We start from the raw sequence: 20,538 nt of genomic DNA on the forward strand, positions 1-20,538 counted from the left end.
ACTGAAAAATGGAATAAAATACTTTCTAGATCTGTAAGACCATCAGTCTTATCTGAAATACCAGACAAAATATGCAAAATCCAGTCTCAAAAACATGTTTTGTTTAGATTTGGGTAATAAAACTTCATTAAATGGGTAATAAACACAAACATTTTTGGTCCCCTGGAGAGGGCTTGTGACGTGAAAGAGCTCTGTGGGAATGGGGGCACCATCATTATTTTTCTTTAAGTGGAGGGCATTATAAAGAACCATTGGGGGGTGGGGTCCTAAAATCCTTACCACACCCACTGGTAAAAACATTGCTAATACAAATGATATTCCAAAATCTTTAAGGAAATACAATTGTTTGACGTATCTCTTATTAATTGAACAGTAATTGTTTATGTTCAATCAATTAGTAATTAATTGAGAGAATAACACAAGGCTCCATAAGAAGAGTTTTACTGTTATAAATTAAAATTGAATGAAATAATGATACTGAATAGTTGAATGCCCAAATCAACAAATCTATAGTCTGAAATCAGCCAAAGATGCAACATTTCAAGAAATTACTATATAGGAAACAGAAAATAAGTATTAGACCTGTCAATCCTCAACCTCAAAACCAGATTTTATATTTAGGAAATATGACTTAGTTATGTATTGATTTGCTGAGTGGGATGGCGTTGACAATTGAGTTAAACTGATGCGATGCCTACTCCCTTGAAAGGCTTCCCCAGATAGCTGTAGGAGGGACTGACTATTGTGTAACTGTGGGACTGTCCAGACTGATCGGTTACTGTACAATCCGGCATATTCGGATGATTTAAAATCTTTTGGAGATGATATATAATCATGCTACAAAATTAAGTGGGTTATTAAAAGAAGAGAATCTATAATGATCTATATGATGTGTCAAAATATTTACTTCTTTCCAATGAATATATTAATTAACATACAAATACCAAATACATATATATTTTACAAAGTCAAAGACAAAAGTCAAAGACGGTACGGCATGTATTTGTACATATATGTGTTTGAAGTTTATTTTTTACAATGGAAGGATTGTGAAGGAAACAGGATTTTTCCGGACAATTGCCATTGTTAAGTTATTTTAATATGTTAATCAATTTTTTTACCACTTAACGATGAAAAATGTCCGGAAAAATCCTGTTTCCTTTACATATAATTATGTGTGTTTTTCAAATTTCACAAAATTGCTGTACATAAATATACTTACGAATAGAAACATGATAAGCACACAGCATACAAAGTTATAACATAATAAACTAATAATGAGTACTGCAAGACTATGTACAAATCAAATCTGCAGATAATTCTTTGTTTGAAGTTTGTTTTTGATGATGGAAGGATTGTGAAGAAAACAAGATTTTTCCAAACATTTACCAACAAATATTCCCGGACAGCAATTGCTTGTTTAATTGATTTGTATCACTGAACGATGGTAAATGTCTGGGAAATCCTGTTTCCTTCTATATGTAAGTTAGCAAACCAGTCAATGAAAAAGAAGAAATATAGGTCCTCTGAGGCAATAATAGTTTAGTATAGTAATAGGATAATATTAGAGGTTCCTTATAATTTGCGAAGAGAAGTATCAATTAGCCAGCTAACAGATAATGAAATTTTTAAATGAAACATTTAATTTACAACCTTAAAAGGAAAATAATGATGCAACTATTTGCAACATGGTTAATCAATGGCCATTTACTTGTTACAACAGTACAGTTTTCAAAAAAATTCACATAACTGACTGTTTAGTAGCAATAATTATCAAATTTAGCTTACATAAAAATAAATATATCATTAAATTACTCTTCATAACTAGTTGAATGCGCTCTCAGTAAAAATCTATATTCAAAAACAGAAATTATTTCCTGAATTAATATAAATTAAAAAGTATGAATAAAAATAGTTTTTAAATTAACTGTCAAACTGTATCCAGAATTACCAACTTTTAAACATTATACTTCTATATTAAAACTAAAAACTCAATGTGATCTTATATAAACAACTATTTCTCTATATTTATGGTCAAGCACATTTTTATTTTACAAATTACCCTAGAAAATTACAGATACTTTATAGTATGAATATACAAAATGATCAACAGTACATTAGCAATTAAGATTATTTGACTATAATAACCTTAACAAAGAATAATTTGTTGTGTTAAATAGTTTGTGTCATGCAGAAGAAAAATTCTTTAAAGGTACAATAGTATATCCTTTGTCAAATTCTATTTTCAAAAATTAAACCATGTTATATTTGTAATGTTTACGAAAAGAAGAAACAAACAAACAAATGTTAATAGTGTTTTTTAATTATGTGAATCCTCAGACAAATCTTTGATTCTGGGCTCAAACTTGCCACATTTTGATTTTAAGGAAATTTGGTTTCCCCAAATTACTATATTTGTAAAAGATAATTTTAAATTCTGTTCCTAACACTGACAAAACTTTTGTAATTGAATAGTTTTCATTTGCTTTCCTTTCAAGAACTTATGCCATTTCAAGAAATACAATTATTATACTCCAAATTATGAGCATGTACTTCTGAAAAATAACAGTAGTTAGAATCATCCAGATTATTTCACATGAAGGGAATAAATCTAAGTTAAAGTGTGCGGTTATAATCAAAAAGTACAATACAATTAGATCGTGATTTATATATTTCAATACATTACTTGAAAAGTATGAATCAATAAGCATAATATAAAACAATAAACTTTTGATAGTACAATTTAGTTATTACAGCCATAACTAATGTTAATTTTTTGTTTTGTAATGAATCAGGAACTCTTTATTAAATAATTTCTTAGAGAAATGTATAGCATTATTTACAATGGATACAATTCAAATTGTATAAACAGAATGTGACTCTTGAATGTCAACCAGCCTTTCAGCGATGCCTTCATCTTCATTCCTTTAAGACCTTTAAATTCTTGTGGCAGTATGGTGCACGCTTCTTGCATATGACGGTTTCCTTTTATACATTATTAGATGGTGAGCTAGTATTGAGTAGGATGTTGGATGTAGTACTTGTGGTGGTCAGCAACTCAAGGTAGGTTCTTCCTTAACATACAGTATAACCTCCTGAATGTAGACACCAATCATTATCATGAGTTTTAGGCCTTTGGAGGGTTCTTTACATGTGACTGAGGCCCAGGCAATTAAGAATCCTGCTTTTTTTCTGGAGACACAGTAGTTGTAGATTCTCTTGACTTGTTCCTCCCCAGTATCCCGTATCGAACGTGCAATCCAAATATTGCAAAGTAAATAGTTTTTGCAGTTTGTGCGTAACTGGTTGTTTGTATTCAAGGTATAAAGACTAGTATTTAATTCCTTACACAGATTATAGTACATGCTGTGCCTACGACATTTGTCATCAATGGTCACTCCCAGAGATTTTGTGTGTGACTTCATATTGACATCTGGTAGGGCTAGTATCTGGTCTCACCTTCTACAAAATGCCAGCTGGTTAGACTTAGACATATTAAATACCAAGTTGTTTTATTGGAGTACTGATACGCCGTGAGGTGTACAAGGTTACTGTGGAGTTTTCTAAAAAGAGAAGGACTGTATCATCTGCGTACATAGGATCCATCCAGGTATTGAGGCACGTTGTTTGTAAATAAGATAAGCAATACAGGACCAAGGACCGATCCTTATGGTACACCCCTATTTACAGGGAGTGGTTTTGATCTTACAGTATAGATTTGTCTTGTTTCTGTGTGCTAACTTCAACCAGGTGGCTGTGTTCCACGTATCTCTTAAATTAGTTAAGTGTAGTACTTCAGATTACCCAGATTGTCAAGTTTGTTTAAAATATGAGAGTGGCCAAGGTAATCAAATGCCAGTAACTAGCTTCCTTGTCTCTGGATGGTCAATTATAAACCCAGTTAACCCTTTTAACAAGCCGTGTTAACTTGCTATTAGTAGCTTGTTTGCAATAGTCCATCAATCTTTTTAGCATAACCCGTTCAGTCATTTTTGAAAAAATTGAAATTAGCGAGATAGGTCTGAAGTTACTTGCTTGTGTTGGAATTCCATTTTTTAATTTAGGTTATACCTTAGTAAATTTTAAAACTGATGGAAATGTCCCTGATTTTAAGGACATATTGGTTATAAAGGCTAGAAGTGGTGTAAGTATATGACTACATTGTTTTAATAGCTTGGATGACATGCTATCTATGCCTGCTGAGGTTTTGGGCTTAAAACTCTTGATTATGTTTTGGGTTTCTCCTGTGTTTGTGTCCGGCAGATGTGTGAGGTGGCAGTTTACAGGTTGTGCTTGAAATGTCTTTGAGTTATTTGCCATCTATTAATTTAAATTTTATTATATGCTATGTTGTGCAGCAAGTTATGTCATTTTGGAAGAAAGGGAGGCTAGTTTAATTAAAACCTCTTCCAAACAAAGCAGGCAAGGGAGACAATACTTCATCATATTTAACCTTGCAAAACCCAATCTGATAAGTCACCCTCTGGAGTAAACTAGACATATCAACAACCCTTTTATCCCAATATCCCAACACTTCTAATCATTGACGTGCTGCTCCTAGTTATCCATTGGGTTGCGGCTATACCCAGTGCAGGCTCTAATGGCAGGTATAAATCTACCAGATGCGAATCCGCCTAGGGATGCAATGAATGTTACAACTTCTATTGTAAGGAATTTTGAGTCAGCTAAAATGTATCATCAAGTACGAGAGAGATTCAGTGAAAATGGGATTATGTGAAAAATTTGCATGCATGAGGCAAGGGTCTCTGCCTAGGAATGATATTGTTCTGTGACAATGCTTGATTCTGTGCTGCTGGTGTCACTCAAAACCAAAGTTTAGTTGATAGTAGTTTGATGGCCTACAGATATACAGCAAAAACCTGGTACTCTCGGACTACTATTTGTTGTTACACACTAAGCATGAAATTGGTGGTAAGGACTTTGAAAGTGACAATGCCAAACTCGCTACAGAGTTATTAGCTATCATCACTTCCAGGAGATTTCTTGAAGAAGGTTCAGGTATATTTATGAGCTTCAATAAGTGATTGAACATTGTTGTAAGTAATATATAGAAATAGTCTCAAGGTATGCAATACTGTCTCAATGTGTGTTCTTTCATATAAACATAAAAGTGACTTAAAAATGTTTTGAGTATTTTTTAAACAGCATTTTCTAGACAAGAGATAACAAGAGGCTAGTTGTTAGTTTCTGGCTAAAAAGAGTAAGAGGCTATTGGACTTTCTGAACACAATGAGGAAGAAGCTATATAATTGCTACATTCTTTACACAATGAGACTAGTCAATACTATCTGTACACAAAAGTTAGTGGCTTCTTTCTGGACACATGGAATAAGAAGCTAGTTGGTAAAATAAGAATGGTAGGGGTGCAAAACAATAACTTAATATATTCTTATTAATGCATGTCTCTTCTATTTCAACAGAATTGCCCTTATTTTTAAATTTCAGAATTTGTTCCTCTATAGCCACTAACTAGTAACTATCCTATAATAGCTGTTGTTTTATAAAGATAACTTATTCCTCTTAAAATATTAAATGGTGAGTTCTTGATTATTATCACAGTGCCTTATGCCTTATATAAACATGTCATAAATTGAACATATGGTACGTAAAATAAACACTACAGTATTTTTGGTTATTAAAGATTAAACATTGCATTCGGATTTGTGGTCTGCATTTTCATGGTTAAAAGCAATAAAACTACAATTTCAAATAAGAAACATGAAGACAGAGAGTTGGCTTCAAAAACTGCATTTGAAAGCACATCAGTGGAAATACAGTCATCACATACGATGATCCTTCTTCTTGCTAGCAAAGAAGATTTTGTAATTCTTAAGGCACTGTTTACTTTAGATAAATATGCATCAAAAATGGAACAAAATGCAAGAGTCCTTTATGAGGAGGGAATTTTAACATTACTCCTTCCACTGCTCAACCACTCAGAACTCTTTGTCAAACGATTTGCCACTAAACTGTTGAGTGAAATGAACTTTTTACCTCCAGTAACAGAAATTTTGTTACAGGAAAAGTTTGTTTCACCCATCATGAATATGATTAACTTAATTGAAGATTTTGTTGTAAAGGAGTTTTCATTATGCATGATAGCGGAATTGACAAGATCGAAAGCTGGACTTTCTCAACTTCTGGAAACAAACCTGATCCACATTTTACTTCCTTTATTAGCCTCTCCAGATCCAGACATTAAGAAGAATTCCCTACAAATTATCTACAACATAATCCAAGACCCTCATGATCACTCAGTAATTACCAGTTTACCAGAGTTCACCATAAAACCACTGATAGATTTATTAATGAGTGAGTACGTAGCCATACAAAACTTGTCACTTGATGTCCTTAACATATTGACTCAACACAGAAAAGATAACAAACTTTCAAAAGATTTTCAAGATGCAGGAGGGGTTCTGAAGATTTTGTCAATTTTAAAGAACTTTGAGTGGAAAGATGTACATGGTAAATGCCTGGATGTGTTGGGAAATATTTACGATGATCCAAATATTGCCCAGAATTTTCTGAAAGATGGAGTCCTGCAGTTGTTTTCTTACATGGACTTTGTAAATGACCTGTACCTGAGAAGAAAGGCAATAGAAGTAATTGCCAAGGTCACTAATACACGTCTTGGAAGAAAGGTGCTGGTTGAGAGTGGTTTGATATCCAAGCTGGTCAGTATGGTACAGGAGCAGGGCGTAGGGCTGGCAGCTGCAGTGTGCCAATGTGTGGCAGGGCTCACCCAGGACTATCAGGCGCTTCAACAGATGTTAGAACAGGACATTGTGAGGGAACTGCTCATTGTCATGGCTGACCCAGACAGAGCTTGGGATTCTCGGACCGCTGCCACTCGAGCCCTCTTTGAGATTCTACAGCGTGATGTTGACTCTTGTAATTTTGTTGTGGAATCTGAGATGAAGGATGTATTCGAATCTATTTTAAGCCAGTATGATGAGAAGATGCCAGCACTTGCTTTGATCATGACCTGCAACTGCATCACAGTCCTTGGAAGTCATCCTGCCACCAGAAAGAAAGTTGTAAGCCCCAGCTTGATATCTTCTCTTCTTGGCTGTTTCAGAGAGCTGCCAGAAGACACAATGCCTCTGAAGTTATCAGCATGTGAAGCGTTGTGCGGCCTGCTATCGGAGCCAGAGACCCGTCACTATCTACGAGCACTCAATGGCTTGGAAACCGTCTGGTCTGCCGTGACCCAACGGCCCAACAATATTCAGTTCTTGCAGTCAGCTGCCACTTTCCTTCACCTGTGTGTGACCAATGACAAAGGCTTCACTGCCACCTTGCTCCGGTTGAATGCCCTCAACTGGTTGTTGTCACAAGGAGGCCTCAGAAATGAATGTCCAGCTTGGGAAGTCGCACTGGAGACGATTTTAAACAAGTTCTTACCCATCAAGTTTGCGATGACTGGGCGACTTGATCTAACTGATATTACTGACTCAAACTTTTACATAACGAAATTGAGCTTAACACGGAATCAGTTGGATAAAAATCAATTTCCGATACTGGAATATTTCATAGTAAACAACTGTTGCCCAATTCAAATTCTGTATGTAGCAAACTTTGAAGAAAACTATAGGTTGTCAAGTTCTGGATCATTAACATCAAAAAGGACAGCCTCTACTAAAAGTATATTGAGTAAAAATGAAAGTGTTCTCTCAATGACTAACTCTTATAAGTGTGAGAAATTCAGGTACGTTGATGTTTACTTGCAGGAGTACATTGAAACTATGAAAACAATACTTAATAAAAATGGGTTTTTGAGTATTGAGTCAGACAGAAAAGACAGTGTTGTGGATGGAGACACTATTAAAAAAAAGACATTACTGATAGGAGAATTTGTAGCTAAACAAATGGGTGGTACAGATAGATTTGAACGTTGCTCGATACATAATCTTGACTTGCACGTGAATGAGCTGAAAGTGGAAATAATGAATAGTATCATTCCTGTGGGCTGGATGAGGGTAGGGCTTCACCTGGAGAGAGCTTTTCTGTTCAAGGTGTTGGCGGACCAGGTGGGTCTGCCCGCTGCACTAGTGAGGGGCCAATACCACCAGCGGGGGTGGGTAGAAATAGCAGTCCCCTGCATTCCTCCAGCCCCTCGCCCAGCCTACCCCCATCACCTGCTTAGACCCAGCCACGTAGTGGATCTCATGGCATCCCCAGTAACCCTGTATCCTCTCAACTCCTATGAAGCCAGTGTCTATTGTGGATTGGTTTGAACTATTTTTTGTTCATATCAAACAATATTTATTCAAAACTGGTAGATGCATTTCCATAAAATTCTTAAAAAAGACTTACAAAAATAGTGTTTATAAACTGTGAAGATTTATTTGTAATAGTAAAACGTTTTTGTTGTTCCTGTGTTTGAATATTTCATATGGTTTCTCAGTAAATAAATTGATGAAATCAGATTAAATTAAAGATTAAAATTATTGTTTAAGCAAATTATAATTGTAAGTTAGTAAATAGTGTGTTTTATGCAGAGTAACTTAAAAGTACCATTCCCTCTCCCATAACGTTTTTAATATTATTTGTAGTATTCAGATCTAGTTGGCAGCAAACTTGTTGTAGAGCAGAGGTTATACGTTAAAAACACTGTAATTGAAATTTTGAATTATTGTGATACGGGATAGTGTAAGGGAGAGTGTTACTCATTCCCCAAGAGGGTTCACTTCTGGCTGGTTTGTACCTTCCAGTTAAACCCATATTGGGTACAGCAAAAACCAATATGTCACTTAATTTGGGCAACCTTATGAATGTCCAGGAGTGGCACATCACTAGCCGCAAATTTTGAGATTCTGAGTAACAAGGGTAATTCTAGGTCTTGTCTACTGCAGGAGATAACTGTTGGAGTTGGTGGGATTAGTTCCCTAAGAGTCAAAGGTTCTTGCCATAAGGATGTGCCACCCCCTGCCTGCTTTGACTGGAGAGGCTGGTCCAGAGCTGGCTCCTCCTTCTTCCTAGACGACATGACTTGAGATTAGTGCCCTAAACTTTTCCCTATGAAACTTGACATGAGACAGCCCTACCCTACACTAAACACTAACAACAAAAATGGCTGACTGACTAGAGTCTCAGTGAAGTGGCTCCAGTGAAAAGTGTATAATATGTGGTAATTATCTAACAAACATTACTATATTTGTGCACACAACCTACCTGGAACAACTGTAAGTCCACTCACTTATAGAGATCCAAGAAAATAGAACAACACAAGTAACTGACTCAATTTAAAAAAAGCTATGCATTATTATTATGCATATTTTTAGGACACAACAATACTATAGATTTGAATATATTAAGCAAGAGTTTCTTCATTTGACACTAATAAACTAATTAATTTTCAAGCCAATTGCTCCAATATATTAGTTAAATATATGATGCCAGATGTACAACAGTGACCTACTTCCATCTCAGTAGCAAGTGGCCAGCAGTGCAATGTGTGTCACACTGACTGGAGCACTAACCTGGAGCTGCTGACTGTGCACCTGACTATACAGCACCAACACTCCGCTGACATCTGACTCCCGCACCTATCTAGCTTAGGCTGCTTGGGTTTGACTTTATGACAAGGAATTAGATTACTCCTCAAAATCAAACAAAATTTTACACTTCTGTTATTATCTTACAACAGGAAACAGCCAAAATAAAAATGCCCCCAAAATTCCCCTGTGGCTCCTGCACAATTGGAGTGAAATATTCAAGGATAAAATGCACTGGTCCCTGTAATATGTGGCATCATGCTGGCTGCCAGAATATTCCTGTAACAGTTCTAAAAAATAATTCTGAGTCAACCACACTAATTACTCCCAACTCTCCCAAGTGTCTAGATCTCCTGTGTAATTCTACACATGAACTAGAAAGCAGTCTAAATGAAAATAATTTTCTAGAAAACCTAGATGATAATGAAGAAAAATTACAATTGGCTAGTAAAATTGGGACAGCAATACTGGAGGAAAACAACCTTTTAAAAGAAAAAAACATTAGATTAGAAGGTTAACTAGAATCTTTGGAAGAAAAGGTCTTAAATTTAGAAGCGGAAGAAAGCAAGTACATCAGTAAAATTGAAGACCTACTACAAAATATTGCTGAAACACAGGATCAACTTGAAAAAGAAAAGACACTCCGTTCAGATACACAAAACATTTTTGAAGAACATGACAGTAAACAAGAACAGCTTATTGATGACTATTTTAAAATGATAAAATCACTTACAGACCACAATTAAAAATCTTGAAAAGAAAATAAGCTCTCAAGAAACTAAAAAATCAGAGTTACTTTTTAGTAATGGAACTCAAACGGAAATAGTTCCACAATTCACCCATCAATCTACATCTTGCCCCTCAAGCTTTCTGGTGGATCTTGCACAACTAAAAGCAAGACAGATTAGTTTGGAGCAAACAGTAAAGGGCTTGACAACACAAATTCAAAACACACACACACTGATGTACTATCTCGCTCAACAATACAAACACAAAATCTTAGAACAATTAGAAACAATTTGCTAGTGAAACCAAACAAAGCTCCAACTAAGAGGGGAAAAAAGAATATCTTCAGTGTTTCACTGAAACTGGCTAAATGCAATGAAAAAGAACGATTGATTGCAGAAGACCTGAATCAGATGACAATCAATCGGCCAAAAGTGATTGGGGGAGACTGCCGAACCCCGCCACAAAAACAGAAACACTTCTGCATGACACAAGGCCAAGGCCAAATGACAACTGACCAACCTACAATGATTGAGGGAGACTGCCAAACCCCGCCACAAAAACAGAAACACTTCTGCATGAGGGCCAATGCCAAAACAACTGACCAACCTACAATGATTGAGGGAGAACTGCCAAAACCCGCCAAAAAACAGAAACACTTCTGTGTGACACAAATACAGACTAAAGGAAGAACTGACTCAGAAGAAACTCTACCAGAGGTCAGATCTTCTGTTCCATGCGACCCTCCAAGTGACAATGAAGATTTCAATATCATTGTGGTAAGGCAGAGGTTCATCACCCTGAACCCTATATACAACTAACAAACCAACAGACCACCCTAAAACATCATTCATCTTAATAAACAAACCACCAATACATTCAAAGCAACACAGCAGGTCCAACTACAAGATGACTTCTTTATCAGAAAACCTCCTAACACAGCCCACAAAGTAAAAGAAGGTGAAACTTTTGAAGATTTCTTTATAAAAACATAAAAAACTACACCACAGAAAGCCTCAATGAAACTCTCCTAAAAGCCTCCATAAAATAACCAAAGTAACCCTGTTAGAAATTCCTTTCCAAATGAATCTTTGCATCTAACTCCTCAAGACCATGCTTTTTAAATAGGTTACAGCCCAGGAAATCATGTCAAAAAATCAGGGGAAAGAGCAGAATTTTCTTAAACTCGGCTCTAAAAAAACTCGAAAGTAATATTTAAAAAATAACTATACTCCATCAAAATATTAGAGGTTTGACCATTAAAATCGACAGACTCAACCATCTGCTTAACACTTTGAAGCCCAAAATTCTAGTCCTCACAGAACATGGACTGAACACCAGTAAAATGTAAAATGCAAACATAAACGGTTTATGTGCTAATGGCAGATTACAGCAGAGAATGTCACAAACTAGGTGAGTTGCTAAATACGCACAAGAAACAACAAACAAGGGGATCAGTGCACTGGACATATCTGCCCACTGTGTAGAACTGATTTGTGAAGCTGCCCTAATAAAATTAAGCTCGAAAGGTCACACACTTCACTTGCTTGGAGTTTATTGTTCGCCTGGAGGGACAAGCTAAACAAGCAATAGAAATAATATCTAACATACTGACTACAGCACAATCTGAAACCAGACCAATTATTTTAGTAGGTAATGTAAATTTTGACAGGTTATCTCCAAATACAGAAACTATTTTATTTGAAGAAGAACTATCTACTTATGGAATCAAAAGACTACCACTCCCTGCAACCAGAATAACTAACACATCCCAGACATCCATTGACTGTATCTGCACGAATATACCAGATAATAAAATAGACTGGTCCATCATCAATTCTAGGCTATCCGATCACACTGGTCAATTATGTACCATAGACTTTGCATTAAACAAAAACAAGACACAAGTAACCCTGACAAGAAGACATTTATAACAAAACTAATCTTGACTGCTTTCAAACAGAACTAGACACAGTAAACTGGGGCAGTGTGCATAATGCCAAAGATGCTGAAGAGGCATTCACAGCTTTCAACTTAATTCTTAGAAGAGCACTAGATTATTCATGTCCAAACAAGCCAACAAGGTCAAGACCGAAATAAAAAATTAAGCTTTCTATGACAATGATGCAATGCAACTCAAAAATGACTACTTAACATCTCTTAATGTTTTATGAAATTACAGGCAGTAATAAAGACAAAGAGATAATGGTTGCCATAAAAAGGCATATGATCTAAAACTAACAACTCTTAAGCGTGAAAACAGTGCCAAACACATCACCAAGTCGGATGATAAGTCAAAGGCAGTATGGGAAATTATAAACTCAGAAAAGCAAAATAAACAGATGGATAATTGCTTAATGCGCATAGAAATACACAATAAAATCGAAGAAGGCCCTTTAAAAATTGCAATGCACCTGAATCAATTATTTTCTAAAACCACAGAAACAACACTAGAAGAAAACCGTAAACAGCTCCAAAAACCTAACCTTTTCCCTCTGAGCACAGAATACAAAATTTTAACCACCCTCATATGGAATTCACACCAACAAACCAAGAGGAAAGTTCTAAAAACCATACAGTCCCTAAAGTCAAAATTATCCTGTGGAGTAGATGAAATCCCATCAAAGGCTGTCAAACACTGTGCAAAAACAATTAGCAGGACCACTTGTAAAGAATAATTAACAAATCCTTTAGCTATGGTCAATTCCTTCTGCACTGAAAATTTCAAAAATCTACTCTAAACACAAAAAATGAGCCACAGCAAAACCAGTAAATTTTCAAACGATCACACTTCTCTCCACTTTCAAAGATGATTGAAAAAATAGCCCTTTCAAGAATGCTTAAGCATCTGGAACAACACAATCTCATTACCAGAAACCAACATGGATTCCTAAAAGGAAGATCTACCATCACAGTAATAAATAGCCTAGTTAAATTTGTGAGTGACCAACTTGAGAATCACAAACACGTCTCAGCAATTCTGTTGGACTATAGTAAGGCTTTTGATTGCCTAGGGCATAAACTTATTCTTCAGAAACTGTCACAACTGGGAATCAAAGGAAAGGCTGGAGATTGGGTAGAAAGCTACCTTGAAGGGCGTAGGCAGATGGTTGAGGTCAAAAAATCAATTAATGGGAGAGTTCAAGTTTATAAATCTGAACCACTACCAATGGTACGAGGGGTGCCAAAGGGCTCGGTACTGGGACCATTTATATTTGTACTGTTTACAAATGAATTCCCACAGCTGTTTACAACTGAGAATGTAGAACCTGTACTCTATGCAGATGACACAACCCTGATTTGTAGCAATGACTCAGCTCAAGAACTGTACTCAAACATTTTAAACTCAACAAATAAAGCACTTAAATACTGCCTGAATAACGACTTAGCTATAAATAAACCCACTAAAAACAACACAAATAAATTTCAGTAGAAGACGAGACAACTGTCCAGAAATTCCTGACATTTCAGTTAAAAATCACACAAAATTATTGGGAATTACTATTGACTCCAACCTATCTTGGACGAATCACACTGACATATTAACAACAAAAAAAACTCAGTACTGGATTATTTGCAGTACGTCGGATGAAATGGATAGGTGGCATAGACGTAACAAAGACAGCCTACTATGTGTTGGTTGAATCGCACATTAGGTATGGCCTGACAGCTTGGGGTGGGACATCTGAGGCAAATCTCACCAAAGTTCTTGTTCTGCAGAAAAAAGACCTTAGCCCAAAAGACAGTTGCACAGAGAGGTTTAAAAGTCACTTGGAATTTTAACTGTTGTCGCTCTTTACTTCCATGCAGTAATCATTTACACAGAAGAAGCAGACTTTCCAAGAGGCAGGGATTTTCACTCGTACAGAACCCAAAAAGTTATTGACTATCATCTACCTACTCATCATACAACTCAATACACCAAGAAACCCTCCTACATGGGATGTAAACTGTTCAACATGCTGCCACCAACACTGAAAGGCCTAGAAGGGACAGAACTGAAGACTCAACTAAAAAAATGGTTATGGAGAGACCTGTCTACTCCATTAAAGAATACCTGGACCTGGTCAAGGCATTGTAAAGCAAGAAACTGAAGTTATTTAGTGATGTGTGTTATTAATTAATTAATTTTGTTGACGCAAATACAGATCTTTATGATATGTAAATAAAGATTATTGACTATTGACTATTGACCTTTATCTATCCAAAATATCCCAAAAACAGGTCTATTAAAGCTTTTGAGTGTTGGATAAAACTATAGCTAGTTATATCATTTTGTATAAAAGATACACTGATGAAAATGTGTGAAGTAGTTAGAAAATTATAAATCAAAAGTATCCTAAAATACCTATATTCTTTTTATGGTGGGAATGGGAATGGTGGAGTTTAAAATCTGATGATAAATCATGTGGGGGAGTTTATTCCTAATTTATGACAAATAGTTTTTCTTTTTAATATTAATGCAGTTTTCATTTTTGTTAGTAATTTTTACAAATTATTACTAAAAAACACGATTATATTTATATGTAATGTAACAGTATATTTATCTTTAAATCACCTCATATGGCTAATTGACAAGTTTTCGGTGGCAGCAATATTAGTTTAGTTTTATGTGGGAAATAGTGATTAGATAATACTTCCTATGTACCATATCTTAGCAACGATCACTGTGAGTATTAATGATCACAAGTAACTGTCTAAACATATAATTTTTTAAGATGTTACGTGTTAGTGAATGAGCTGACTCACTTACAGAGGAAGCAATAATACACTTTTGAATGATTAACAGATTTTGTATTACAATATTTAAACAGAGACTTTAACTTTTACTATGAAAAAAAAAACAACACATTTTACATTTCTTCTAAATATTAGTCAAATATATGATGTCACATTTGCCAGCTATATATTACTATTATTTTAGACAATGGTGTAACTAGGGGGGGGATGAGGGGCTATAACCTTTCCAAAATATCTAATATAAATAAATATATAACAGCAATCCAACTTATTTGAAATACAGCAGTTAAATTTGATATGTACTTTGAATTAAGTCTATCTAATTTATTCAATTTTGAATTTATTCAGATTCATTCTATAGCCTGTGGTGTGTTGTGCTCTTCAATCAGCAGATCCATTTCCCTTTGGGAAAGTCTTAGTTTCACCACTGATGAGTACTTATAAATGAGCCCCCTCTGTATATATGCCTATGTAAGCGAGTGTGGTTGGCTATATTAATGATCTTGATCATGGAATAGATCTTATCTACAGCTGAATTTGTTCTTGAGATATCTCTCTTTATGCTGATAGGCTTTCCTAATGCTCAGCCAAATCCCATGGACGGATATGCACTATAATCAAACTGGGTTGTGCCTATGTAGAGATAAACTTTGTACAACATTTTTAGTCTGTAGCACATATTATTCTCGAAATATCCTGCATAAGATAGAAAAACATAAAAAGAATATTGCCAATCCACTGAGTGTGTAAAGTTCCAACTCTATAGATAATTCTGTTCTTGAGATATCCTGAAAAAGTCTGGCATCACTAATGCTCCGAAAAATCACTTGGTGAGACATGCACTGTCATCGAATTTGATGTTGCCTAAATGCATTTATTGTCTTGTTGCTGAATATCTCAGTGCTCTTATGGGAGTTCAGATCATGACTGTGCTAACTGCAACCTCTTCTTCTGCAGAAATTGGGAAGGAGAAAGAGGCAGCCATTGACCAACTCTCAGATTACTCCATTGTTTATATCTACAAACATGGAGGTAGGTACACTTAGGTCTACGTTGTATAGGTAACATTTGATCAGCAGGATTGGATCAATGTCTTTACATATTTTTTATAGAAGTTCATAAAAATTAAGATAACAGAAAAAGATGACGTGACATCATTGTTTCCGGGCCGATGGAACTAGTAGCAGTCAGAAACCTCCAAGAATTGAACTGGTGTGTTAAGAATAATGTTGCCTAAGAAGGTTTTTTTTATGATGGAGGAAAGTTACACTCAAGAACATTTTATTCTAAATACTTATGATGTATTTGCATTTTCTCCTATAACAGAAATCTAATATGAAGCACCGAGAACGTAGCCAGGAAAAAGTGTTAGGGGGTCCAGACAACTGATATTTGCCCTTAGTGGACAGAGAGTGCAGCCCCATTTTGTTCCTCAAAAAGTTCTTGCTATGTTTCTTTGTTGAGAACGATCTTTTAAATATGTCAGTAATACTGAATTATTGGATCATTAATAAAGTATGGAGAGTGGAGGATAAAGCATAATGTGGAGTTGAGGCAACTATATATGGACCCAGACATAGTGGCCGAGGTGAGAAGTAGGAGAATGAGATGGGCTGGCCATTTACTAAGGAAGGAGGACAACTCCTTAGTCAAGAACGTCCTTGTAAACAATCCGGAGGGCAGAAGACCACCAGGAAGGCCCAAGTTGAGATGGCGAGACCAGATCAGAAGAGACGTAAGAAAACTGGGAAGAAGGGAAGAAGAGGCAATGGATAGAGAGATCTGGAGGCAGTGTGTTGGCGAGGCAAAGTACCACCTTGGGTACCAGGAGCCACGGCAGTAGTAGTAGTAGTAATACTGAATTATTTAAATAATAATAATCGGTTACTAAAAAAGTAATTGAAAATTTTGGAGGGTCCGGACTCTTTGGACCCCCTCACTGGCTATGTCCTTGTGAAGCATATTTCCTTAAATGTTTGGCATCCTGTAAATATAGGAACATTATGAATACTCAAATGTGAAATTGACAAGCAAAGTCTAGATTTTGTAAGAATGGAAAACTAAAAATCAAAAAGGACTCTAGTTTATGAATAACATTTGTATTTTAAATGTGAAATATGGAGTACAGTTTAATATTTGTGGCTAAATGTTAACAAAGCCTATTATTCAAGGGGCTGAACAAATTTCATGTCTGTCCATCTGTCCGTCTGCATGATATTGCAAAATTTAATCTAGGCAGAGAACTGAAATTTTTCAGGATGCTTCAATCCTTTACAGGCGATACATATGCAAGTATTACGCTCATACAAAAATTGCTTGACATATATGAAGACCTGCAGTTTGCTTACAAGTACGCTGATGTTCATGATATATCCACTCCACCTCCTCCTTTGAGACAACTTGTCCTTGGATGTAAAGTTGTCAAGTTATTCATGAAGTTATTGATGAAGTTTCATGAAGTTTGAATGATTATGGTACTATCCTCATTCAATGTAATTACCCTCATTTCCTTAGATAATTACTATACAGAGGAAAATATATGGTCTATTGCCAATTTCATTATACTCCAAAGTATAACTATAAAAATATTTTTAATAATAATAAATTTATATTTTGTATTTAGGTATTTAGTATTTTAAATAAAAGTAAGAAACTAACTTGATCAGAATAAAGTTCAGGTAACTTAAACTAAGATACAGTTACCTAGATTAATATGTTTTCTAACTTGAATATAATACTCCTTTAAATTATACATTTGTTGGAGGATTTGTTATGAATAAAAAGAGAAAACAAATGATACAATATAGGATAAATATTAGTATGCCAAAGACTGGAACTAATTAATTCTGTCAATAGTGCAAGATCCATAATTTTCTTTAGCAATTTCTAATAAAGAGATGCTTTGCTCACTGGCTTTCTCAGTGATTCAATTTGTTTTAAGAGCCAACTGTACTATCTTGATTGTAGCCCCTTAAGAACTATATTAAACCTCCTGCACTTTTATGACCTTATTTTTGGTTGCAGAATAATAGGAGATTTAAAATTAAAACACATAATTAAAATACTCATCAAACACTTTTTACTTTTTAAACAGTTTTATATGTTATTCAAAAGAAAATCTCTATAATTAATTAATTGTATGTTTAAAATGAGATATCTCTTATAACACTAAGATCAAAAATGTAAACTACACTAATCCCACTTAAATAATTAATCAGAACTTCCAATGGTTTTGACACAGGTAAATGAACTATTCACGTGGTGATTGAATTTGAATGAATAATTTTAATTAAAAAGCTTTGCTCACTTATAAAATCGGTCTTTAAAAGAATAATATAAAATAATATACAAAATAATCGAGATAATTCAATTATTTTGTATATTATAATTTTGAATGCGACTGATGACCATTGGCTCAGCAGGTCAAGCGGTGGTCATCACCTCAGCGGTCGTGACCAATCAAAAAGGACTAGGGCCTGTGTGAGAGGCTAGCTAGCCCTGGAGTCAGCAATTTGTTTCAGCACCGCACGAGGTTAGATGCACAATTCCAGCTCCACAACTTTGTACTATTTCTATTGAAATTGCATTCAATTCCAGTTTCTGGGCACAAGACCTTAAATTACTTGGTTGGTGACGAGTCAGAATAACTGTTAATTAGTTTCTTATAAACTAGAATAATTATGTGGCCAATAACGAAGCATTATATTAATTCGGAACTCATAGTTAACATATGTTTTATTTAGCAGTAACGATTTAAAAAAGGGGCTTTACAAAAAAATAAGGATTTAAAAGTGCTTGAGGTATAAAATTTTTCTTATGAGGAAAAATTAAGGTTGTTTCACTACAGCTGGCTGTTAAATATAGAAACCAAAAGAATATGTATAAGCTATATAAATAGAAATACACTTAACTTGTTAAAATGAATATTTTACTGAGGTAACAAGCACTTGAAATAGTTTTCCCAATTCTACTACTACTCAAACTAATTAGACTGAAATCTCAAAATCTACCCACGGACAAGAAAGTACCTTGAGATTGGGAGCTGGGCCCAGAGTAAACTGACTTGGTGAGAGGAACCAGGCACCTTGAGCAGAATGTGTGCAGACAGGGCAGTACTCGTGGCTCTACAAGTTGCCGGTTACAGATACCACAGTTGAATATGGACCTATCTTCCATCAGCATCTGAACCCTTCAGTTAAAAACAATACTATCTTAACTTAAAATCTGACATTCAAATTTTAGACATAATCCTGTATTCGTAGTAAAAAGAAACTTAACAGTTTAATAATGATGTAAATAAAGAAGTAAGATATTTAGTATAAGAATGTTTATTATTAATAATATTTTATTTGCTGGAACAATTAACATTTCACAACTGAATTTTTAGTTTAGCTCCAGTTCACCTTCCTTTTATTGCAGCGTCTGGTATCTGACGCTGTCTCAGACTTGACTCCTGAAATCTACAAATCTGGAATAACATTATATGTAGAAAACTCGGTTGCTCCACCGTGCTTAGAGATCGTGTCTATTACATCGTAGTGCACTCAATTGTGTACCTGATAGGACTATGAGACTACCACTTCACCTATTTATAAGTGTCTCTGATGTTGAAATAATATAAATATTTCGTATTGAGCTTCTTCGTCGTCGACTTTCTGAGGATCTCTTCAGACAAACATGACTCCAGGAGTCAAGTCTGAGACAGTGTCAGATACCAGACGCTGCAATAAAAGGAAGGTGAACTGAAGCTAAATTGAAAATTCAATTGAATCAACCCTTCCTACCATAGCTACGTTATGTGTAACATATTACAGTAATACAAATTTACAAATGTACTGAATATTATGTACTAGTTTAGATATATGGCTAAATATAATATTTATAGATAATTTTGGTTACTCTTCATTTTACCATGTGTATTTATTTTCCACTATAAAAAACATTTTCAATAAGGAACGTTATCGACTTAAGTGTCTTGAAATTTGATTCTTCTTTAACACGTTGATTGAAGCAGAAACTTTAGGAAACCGAGGGGTGTGGGACTACATGGTCTCACTCAGTACAGACCAGCAGCGAAGGTGTTAATGTAATTTGGTAATCGGATGTTAATGTAATTGTGTATTGGATGATTTTATTGGACATATTTGCCCTGTGATACAGTGCTAATAAGTTTGTTTAGACACTTAATAACAACACCAAATATTTCTAGTTGGATTGATGTTATACAAATATTCTACTTATTTTTAAGGATTGTGAGGGTTCTATCTCCCTGATGTCACTGAATGTATGCAACTGTCTGAATAGGAATATTGATCAGAAGAATATGTTTATCTTTAGATGTCTACTGCCAAGTTAGTTACTTGAATTACAGACTATTTCATGTGTAATAGTTGCCACAAAACGTAATCAACATATGACCGCTGTTATTCATTATTGGTTGAATAGATCTACTGTTAATAAATGCTGCAAGTCCGACATGGTCTGCAAGAGAACAGTTCACCGACACAGTTTGTTATTGACAATGATGTATTAAGTGAAATCCATGAGACTG

The 20,538-nt window shown here is 35.1% G+C and overlaps 2 protein-coding genes across 2 annotated transcripts in view; one reads left to right on the forward strand and one right to left on the reverse strand.

The window, feature by feature from the left end:
• Window positions 1-20,538, reverse strand: part of LOC124364706 (tripartite motif-containing protein 45) — a 47,339-nt gene that overhangs the window by 19,656 nt on the left and 7,145 nt on the right. Inside the window, exon 2 of the mRNA XM_046820396.1 lies at window positions 19,016-19,176. Within this exon, the coding sequence (XP_046676352.1) occupies window positions 19,016-19,176 (161 nt within the window). The remainder of the gene's footprint in view (window positions 1-19,015; window positions 19,177-20,538) is intronic.
• LOC124364705 (armadillo repeat-containing protein 3) lies at window positions 5,625-8,463 on the forward strand. Its single transcript, XM_046820395.1, has one exon. It carries the CDS (start codon window positions 5,700-5,702, stop codon window positions 8,259-8,261), a length of 2,562 nt encoding a protein of 853 aa, XP_046676351.1. The 5' UTR covers window positions 5,625-5,699; the 3' UTR covers window positions 8,262-8,463.

The sequence above is a fragment of the Homalodisca vitripennis genome, chromosome 6 (genome assembly GCF_021130785.1).
Source record: "Homalodisca vitripennis isolate AUS2020 chromosome 6, UT_GWSS_2.1, whole genome shotgun sequence".
Classification (NCBI taxonomy): Eukaryota; Metazoa; Arthropoda; class Insecta; order Hemiptera; family Cicadellidae; genus Homalodisca; species Homalodisca vitripennis.

What these genes read in the sequence shown, in the direction of transcription:
- LOC124364705 (XM_046820395.1), top strand. Translation starts at nt 5,700, where the DNA reads ATGGTTAAAAGCAATAAAACTACAATTTCAAATAAGAAACATGAAGAC.